Source organism: Nasonia vitripennis, chromosome 4 (genome assembly GCF_009193385.2).
Source record: "Nasonia vitripennis strain AsymCx chromosome 4, Nvit_psr_1.1, whole genome shotgun sequence".
NCBI classification, from domain to species: Eukaryota; Metazoa; Arthropoda; class Insecta; order Hymenoptera; family Pteromalidae; genus Nasonia; species Nasonia vitripennis.
In genome coordinates, this window is record NC_045760.1 from 32,034,564 (window position 1) to 32,043,746 (window position 9,183).

Genomic DNA, 9,183 nt, shown 5'->3' on the forward strand with positions numbered 1-9,183 from the left:
CGCCAGTTCGTCTCTCAGAAAATTTCAGCCATCAAAAAATCTCATTGGAAACACCGCTCTAATTTTCCACGAAAGCAGCTATTTACCCGCGACTTCTTTGTGCAAATAACGATCATTCACTCCGAATGCAAGAGCCGCAGTCTATTCACTCCAATAAATTAAAATGAAAAAAAAAGAGCCAACGACTCGGCGAACAATAATCATCTGGCTGAAAACGACGAGCGCGCGCGCGCGGTAGTGGCAGGCCAACGTTTCGCCGCAAGGGAAAGGCCCCCGCTCGCTATATACACGGCCTTTCATTATCGTAATGCAAACAGACAAAAAAGGTATACGCGCGCTCGCCGCCCTCGCTCGCTCTTTTTCTCTGCCGCTTCACGTGTAGCTTCTCGCAGACGGTCGCTTGCATCGAGCGATATGTGTATATACGTGTGCAGAACTTTTTGCTCCGAGGGTTTTTCGAAAAAATTTCGATCAGCTGGAATTACTCGTTGTTGCAGCGCGAAACTTTGATCAAAGGATGCTGCTAGCAATTTTATTTTTTTTAAATATTTCTAAAAATATCTTTATTTATAATTTCAACGCAAGTAATCAGATACAAATAGCCAACTAACTGTGGAAACACAAAACTTTTAAAATTTTTTTTTATTCTCGCTCGAAATTTCCTCCATAACAGTCGCACAGTTATTATACGTACGCGTATAGATCCCTGGAGCGCGTACGCATACACGTCTCTGTCTCTGCGACACGGCAACAGCCTTGTCAAAATTGCAGATGTTGGCACAAGGTGACTAGCTAAGCGCGCGTTCGCTGCGTATCGAAATCCCTCCTGCAGCCGCGGGAGCGAATCGTATAATCTTTGTACCTCCACGTGCATAAGCGATGATTTATGTACACAGGGCCGAGGCGACGAGATGCAGTTGTGTACAGCGAGCGCCCGTCGAGCCATACGAAAGTTATAAGCGCCAATTCGAAAGTTATAATGTGGATTATGTATACGAAGCTGCTACTCTGTCGCTACTGCAGGAGCGATTAAATTTTTAGAGTTGCGATGGTGGCATCGTATATGCATGATTTTTACATGCGCGTAAGGTGATGTAAGTTTACGGCGGTGCGCTTCAGGCGTTGGGTGTCGAGTTGTTGTAGAATAAGGTTGGACAGGGCTGCGCGAGGATATAGAAGTTGCATCGGGGTGTAGGTGGTATAGATGTTGAAAATTTTCTCCAATATTGTAAAGACCTATTTCATTTACTTTATTTTATTTCGTTTATTTGCGAAACGCTCGAATAGCATAACGATGCAATGATTTCATTAGGAGTGAAGATAAGATGCGCTGAATTTTCAAAGCGGCGTCGAGGTTCATTTGCGAATATAAGCTCTTGATGATGAATCCGCCGTAAAATGAAATTTATGATTGCGGCGTTTCGGAGCAATCGTCACGACGGAAAAAAATTATTGATGCTCGCGGAAAGTTTGTCGGGTATCGAATGAATCAGGAGCGAAAGAAGTGGGAAATAAAATTCAAGAAATTAACATCGGAAGGTGGATGAGGAATTATTTTCTCGTCTAAGCGAGTTAAATCTTAATGCAGCTTTTAGCGGAATATACAGTTGGCACGGGCTCAGTTTCTGGATATTATAGCCGCTGGAGCAACGGACCACGAATGACTTTATCGCTCATTGTTATTTTCTGTCCCCTTTTCTTTACTTAACAGATACTTCCTTGCTTACTTACTACGCGGCTAACCGTTTCAATTTGTAAAAATTTTCATTACAATTTAAGGCCCGCTCAGTCCACGTTAAACCCATACGAAATTTAAGCTGGATTAATTTTCTGATATTCATCGTTGTACATTCACATTCTCGAGAGCCTCGTATCGCAGTCGATGAAAAATGCGACGCAATTCGCGTATACGATATAGCACTGGACAACCTTAACTCCCCGCTCGAAATAAATCCGTTCGCTTATTATTCAAGCTTCTTAAGCCATAAATTTCTTTAATGTATCGAAAATCGCGGGGCTCGTACCCCAGCCCTCGACCCACATCGTCGCATGCGTCGCTTGATTAAAGATTCACGGGATGGAGGATTTCAGTGACAACGGGACGTTTTATGGCTCCCGATACGAGCGAGTTACCCATCTTATGTATGCACTAAGCCACTGGGGAAGATGATTAAGAAGAGTTTTACGAGCTTGTCGGTACCATGGATGTGATGCGCGACGAGTCGCTCGTGTTTGGCTTGATGAGTTATGTCTGCGCACGATGACAAGTGGGAAAAATGCCATTTTCGAGTAGAATCTGCACTCCTTTTGAGATGCTTTAAGATAAGAGAATTGTTTATTTTCGTTTTGGTTTATTTATTGTTTTAAATTGTTGTACAATCGTAAACGAGATATCAGGGTTTACAATTTATACTTTAAACTTGTAAGGCAGTGGAAATGTACGAGAATTTGACCTTTTCTCGCTTCTTATCATCGTATTCATACGCTTTGAGTACATCAGATAGATGTCCACGAGGAAAGAAAGCTCGTAAACAAAGTAAACATTGGAGATGACGAAGGTGGCGCTCGATTGTACCAATTCCACGTGAATTCTATTTATCGTGACGAAAGTTTTATTACACTTTTATAGCACACCAAATGATACGATAAGAATGGACGCACAAATGACATTGTGTTAATTCCTGCACGTGGAACTGTAATTTTAGAAAAGTGCGAATTGAATTTTTCGATGAAAAAATACCGTCAAGTCCCTTAATTTGCATGAATCAATAACAATTCATGATCATACGAACGCAGTGTGCTATATATTCACTGCGTAGTATAGTTGTTATTCCAAAGGGTGCATAATCGAATTAATTTGCTCCAGTAGCGCCACTCGACTGTAAAAACCTGGATGTGTAACTGTAAACAAGTAGCGGGCATTATATGATAATATGGCACAAAACGTCGTCCACTTCGTTGAGCATAAACAACGTGCATACACGAGTGTAGGTTATTTTCACATGACACATTTGTCGAGTATGCCTGCGCATAATTAGTCTGAGAAGTAATACGATTCTTTGAGAATAAAGGGAGGCATTATGTCCAGAATCGCTAACGTTAACAGACTTAATAATAATAAGAATAAAATAAAGAATACTGGTGAGCAACGGAGTAATTTTCTATCGTTATTTATAAAATTAGAAATGTATAATGAGGCCAATGAATTATTGTCCAAAATTTTAGTATACAAAATTTATCCTCGTAACCACCATATTTTACAATTAGGTATAACATTGAATGAATAAATGCAAATTGATGATTTTTTATATCTTATTTACACACGATACGAATAAAGACACTGTGTCCAACCTTTCGTAAAGTTCAACAACGTCCTGAATAAAACCATATCGTATATTCTCCTCTTGAGACCAGAAACTATACACCGAGTAATGATCTCTATCTTATTCGAGCTCTTACCTCGCCCTCTCCTTGTGGGATTAGAAACACCATATATCTATCCCCGCATCCTCCTTCATTTCTCGACTAAACCAATTGACACCCCAGTCCTATATTATATTGTAGCCTCGTATTCAAGGTCACCCAATACAGGATTTGTATACACGCGCACATTCGCCCGAAAAATAAGTCGTAAACTCCAAGCATCGATACGCTCGTAGTCTGATAACCCGAGGGTCACATGTATGCATCCTGCTAACGCAGGCAGGCCACGTTTTCCCCCTGGAAGTACAGAATAGGGCACGCGAAATTTCATTTAGACCCTCTTTTTCAACTACAAACCATGAGAGACAAGACAGAAAGGATGAAAGAAGAGAGAGAAGAAAAAAGCAGCTCGGCAAAAAAGAAAAATTGTATCTAGTCCCCCTTCCACTATTATTTTATTGAGTACATACGTGATTTTCTGCAGTAAAAGTTTCAAACCTATACTCTAAATATGCATGATATGTACATTTTCTATTTACTATATGACTGATTATCATCTGCAAACTTGGTTTTTTTGCTAATATATGATTAAGAATTAATCATTATAAATCATATCATGAGTTTCAATTTTCGCGTGCAAGAGCCACACATACCTTTATAAGAGCAATAAAAGAGTATAAACATTTTATAATGATTCAGGCGTTACAGATAATTTTGGATTGATGTACATGTATATAAGCCGAAAATTTTGATCTACTGTTAGAAAGCAGTGTGATCTGTTAGAAGCAACATGACAAGAGCATTGGTAAGATTCAAAATTATCAAACAAAAAATGCATAAGAATATCAAACGATTGCTTAAAAAATTGTTACATCTTTATTTTAGATACTTCCGATTCTGGTAGCCACAATAGCAAACGCTGTAGCTATCCCAGACTTGTCGTTTGGAGGTTCAGCAGGGCTTAAAAAAGAGCATGCGATTAACGCTGGAATTTCTGGAGGGCATAGCGCAAAAGGTGGAATCGAAATAGGTGGACATGGACAAGGTCAAGCTCTGGGAGGAAATCTTATACACGGTATAATAGGGGGGCTTGGACACGCTAGCAGTCATGAATGGCAAGGTGGAATAAGTGGAGGAGGTGGCAATAAATGGCAAGGTGGAATCAGTGGAGGAGGTAGCTCTCAATGGCAGGGTGGAATCAGCGGAGATGGTGGCAACAAATGGCAAGGTGGAATAAGCGTAGGAGGAAGCCATAGTGGTCACGGTTCCGGCAATATCGATTTGACTCACGGAGGTTCCCAAAAACCACAGACGACCACTGAAAGTACCGGCAAAGGATCCAACAACAGTGGAGAAGGTGGCATTAATTGGCAAGGTGGAATCACTGGAGAAGGTGGCAATAAATGGCAAGGTGGAATCAGTGGAGGAGGTAGCTCTCAATGGCAGGGTGGAATCAGCGGAGATGGTGGCAACAAATGGCAAGGTGGAATTAGCGTAGGAGGAAGTCAAAGTGGTCACGGTTCCGACAATATCGACTTGACTCACGGTGGATCCCAAAAACCACAGACGACCACTGAAAGTACCGGCAAAGGATCCAACAACAGCGGAAAAGGTGGCATTAATTGGCAAGGTGGAATCACTGGAGAAGGTGGCAAAAATTGGCAAGGTGGCATTAGTGGAGGAGGTAGATCTCAATGGCAGGGTGGAATCAGCGGAGATGGTGGCAACAAATGGCAAGGTGGAATTAGCGTAGGAGGAAGTCAAAGTGGTCACGGTTCCGGCAATATCGACTTGACTCACGATGGTTCTCAAAAACCACAGACGACCACTGAAAGTACCGGCAAAGGATCCAACAACAGCGGAGAAGGTGGCATTAATTGGCAAGGTGGAATCACTGGAGAAGGTGGCAAAAATTGGCAAGGTGGAATCAGTGGAGGAGGTAGCTCTCAATGGCAGGGTGGAATCAGCGGAGATGGTGGCAACAAATGGCAAGGTGGAATCAGCATAGGAGGAAGTCAAGGTGGTCACGGTTCCGGCAATATCGACTTGACTCACGATGGTTCCCAAAAATCACAGACGACCACTGAAAGTACCGGCAAAGGATCCAACAACAGTGGAGAAGGTGGCATTAATTGGCAAGGTGGAATCACTGGAGAAGGTGGCAATAAATGGCAAGGTGGAATCAGTGGAGGAGGTAGCTCTCAATGGCAAGGTGGAATCAGCGGAGATGGTGGCAACAAATGGCAAGGTGGAATTAGCGTAGGAGGAAGTCAAAGTGGTCACGGTTCCGGCAATATCGACTTGACTCACGGTGGTTCCCAAAAACCACAGACGACCACTGAAAGTACCGGCAAAGGATCCAACAACAGCGGAGAAGGTGGCATTAATTGGCATGGTGGAATCACTGGAGAAGGTGGCAAAAATTGGCAAGGTGGAATCAGTGGAGGAGGTAGCTCTCAATGGCAGGGTGGAATCAGCGGAGATGGTGGCAACAAATGGCAAGGTGGAATCAGCGTAGGAGGAAGTCAAAGTGGTCACGGTTCCGGCAATATCGACTTGACTCACGGTGGTTCCCAAAAACCACAGACGACCACTGAAAGTACCGGCAAAGGATCCAACAACAGCGGAGAAGGTGGCATTAATTGGCAAGGTGGAATCACTGGAGAAGGTGGCAAAAATTGGCAAGGTGGCATTAGTGGAGGAGGTAGCTCTCAATGGCAGGGTGGAATCAGCGGAGATGGTGGCAACAAATGGCAAGGTGGAATTAGCGTAGGAGGAAGTCAAAGTGGTCACGGTTCCGGCAATATCGACTTGACTCACGGTGGTTCTCAAAAACCACAGACGACCACTGAAAGTACCGGCAAAGGATCCAACAACAGCGGAGAAGGTGGCATTAATTGGCAAGGTGGAATCACTGGAGAAGGTGGCAAAAATTGGCAAGGTGGAATCAGTGGAGGAGGTAGCTCTCAATGGCAGGGTGGAATCAGCGGAGATGGTGGCAACAAATGGCAAGGTGGAATCAGCATAGGAGGAAGTCAAGGTGGTCACGGTTCCGGCAATATCGACTTGACTCACGATGGTTCCCAAAAATCACAGACGACCACTGAAAGTACCGGCAAAGGATCCAACAACAGTGGAGAAGGTGGCATTAATTGGCAAGGTGGAATCACTGGAGAAGGTGGCAATAAATGGCAAGGTGGAATCAGTGGAGGAGGTAGCTCTCAATGGCAAGGTGGAATCAGCGGAGATGGTGGCAACAAATGGCAAGGTGGAATTAGCGTAGGAGGAAGTCAAAGTGGTCACGGTTCCGGCAATATCGACTTGACTCACGGTGGTTCCCAAAAACCACAGACGACCACTGAAAGTACCGGCAAAGGATCCAACAACAGCGGAGAAGGTGGCATTAATTGGCATGGTGGAATCACTGGAGAAGGTGGCAAAAATTGGCAAGGTGGAATCAGTGGAGGAGGTAGCTCTCAATGGCAGGGTGGAATCAGCGGAGATGGTGGCAACAAATGGCAAGGTGGAATCAGCGTAGGAGGAAGTCAAAGTGGTCACGGTTCCGGCAATATCGACTTGACTCACGGTGGTTCCCAAAAACCACAGACGACCACTGAAAGTACCGGCAAAGGATCCAACAACAGTGGAGAAGGTGGCATTAATTGGCAAGGTGGAATCACTGGAGAAGGTGGCAATAAATGGCAAGGTGGAATCAGTGGAGGAGGTAGCTCTCAATGGCAGGGTGGAATCAGCGGAGATGGTGGCAACAAATGGCAAGGTGGAATCAGCGTAGGAGGAAGTCAAAGTGGTCACGGTTCCGGCAATAGCGACTTGACTCACGGTGGTTCCCAAAAACCACAGACGACCACTGAAAGTACCGGCAAAGGATCCAACAACAGTGGAGAAGGTGGCATTAATTGGCAAGGTGGAATCACTGGAGAAGGTGGCAAAAATTGGCAAGGTGGAATCAGTGGAGGAGGTAGCTCTCAATGGCAGGGTGGAATCAGCGGAGATGGTGGCAACAAATGGCAAGGTGGAATCAGCGTAGGAGGAAGCCACAGTGGTCACGGTTCCGGCAATATCGACTTGACTCACAGTGGTTCCCAAAAACCACAGACGACCACTGAAAGTACCGGCAATGGATCCAACAACAGTGGAGAAGGTGGCATTAATTGGCAAGGTGGAATCACTGGAGAAGGTGGCAATAAATGGCAAGGTGGAATCAGTGGAGGAGGTAGCTCTCAATGGCAGGGTGGAATCAGCGGAGATGGTGGCAACAAATGGCAAGGTGGAATCAGCGTAGGAGGAAGCCATAGTGGTCACGGTTCCGGCAATATCGACTTGACTCACGGTGGTTCCCAAAAACCACAGACGACCACTGAAAGTACCGGCAAAGGATCCAACAACAGCGGAGAAGGTGGCATTAATTGGCAAGGTGGAATCACTGGAGAAGGTGGCAAAAATTGGCAAGGTGGCATTAGTGGAGGAGGTAGCTCTCAATGGCAAGGTGGAATTAGCGGAGATGGTGGCCACAAATGGCATGGTGGAATTAGCATAGGAGGAAGTCAAGGTGGTCACGGTTCCGGCAATATCGACTTGACTCATGGTGGTTCCCAAAAACCACAGACGACCACTGAAAGTACCGGCAAAGGATCCAACAACAGTGGAGAAGGTGGCATTAATTGGCAAGGTGGAATCACTGGAGAAGGTGGCAAAAATTGGCAAGGTGGCATTAGTGGTGGAGGTAGCTCTCAATGGCAAGGTGGAATCAGGGGAGATGGTGGCAACAAATGGCAAGGTGGAATTAGCATAGGAGGAAGTCAAAGTGGTCACGGCTCCAACCACAATCAAGGAGGTTCCGAGGATGTTGATTGTGAATGTAAAAAGAATCAAAAGGGTACTGATGGTGGAAAAGTCGAAATTTCTGGTAGTTCTCATCATGGAGTAGGTGGACATGGAGGAATTGGAATTCATGTCAGCGGTAATGGCGGTTTAGACGCTAGTGTTGGTGGAAAGGGAGATCACAAACTGGGTATTGGTAAAGATTTAACCGGTAAGGTTTCGTTGGGTGGTGGCTTAATTTCCAAACTGTCGTTGGGTAAATAAATTCTTTCCATTCAGCCTTTATTGTAAAATATATATTCAATACAATTTAGAAAAATTATTAAATAAATGTATTATAGATAAAATGTTACTTAAAGATATGTTGCTAATTATTAGCTAAAGTTGATAAAAAAAAATGTAACGTATTTTTATTTATAGGTAAAAATTTTTCCTTTGCGAGAACTGTGCGCTATGCATCTTATTTTACCAACACTTATAAAGTGAGTGTCTCTGTGCACATATGCAAGCATTTTTATCCTTTACGCGTTGCTGCAGCCTCTTTACTGATTAGAATAATTACACAATCATCTGATGGTCATCATGTAATACACCTAATTAGTACAAATGTTTAAGGACACCAAAAAAGAATTTTTTGATTAATCTGGACTTACGCGGTTAGCCTTTCTCTGTGATCCAATTATATTGAATGTCCATTTTCGAGACTCACACTAATTATACGAGGCATGGAGATTAATGCTCACGCTCGTCACTCGTTTATTTCGTTATACTCTTATTGTTGTCAGAGAATATAACGGCGACAAAGCTTTTGAAATTCCTGAATTATGTTTCTCGTTTGAACGTCAAAAGAGATAACACCGAAAAGTTCGAAGCTGATATTCACAATATACGACGCGGCTGAAAATTTGGAAAGACATC

General features: G+C 43.8%; 1 protein-coding gene across 1 annotated transcript; it reads left to right on the top strand.

Moving 5' to 3' along the window:
- Positions 1–4,163: 4,163 nt before the first annotated feature.
- LOC100118676 (uncharacterized PE-PGRS family protein PE_PGRS54-like) lies at positions 4,164–8,647 on the top strand. The gene is made up of 3 exons (XM_032599653.1): positions 4,164–4,228; positions 4,309–8,521; positions 8,607–8,647. Exons 1-3 carry the CDS (start codon positions 4,214–4,216, stop codon positions 8,645–8,647), a joined length of 4,269 nt encoding a protein of 1,422 aa, XP_032455544.1. The 5' UTR covers positions 4,164–4,213.
- Positions 8,648–9,183: the final 536 nt, after the last annotated feature.

What these genes read in the sequence shown, in the direction of transcription:
- LOC100118676 (XM_032599653.1), top strand. An exon ending in AATTTCCAAACTGTCGTTGG is followed by an intron (nt 8,522 to 8,606) that starts GTAAATAAATTC and finishes AATGTATTATAG; the next exon opens with ATAAAATGTTACTTAAAGAT.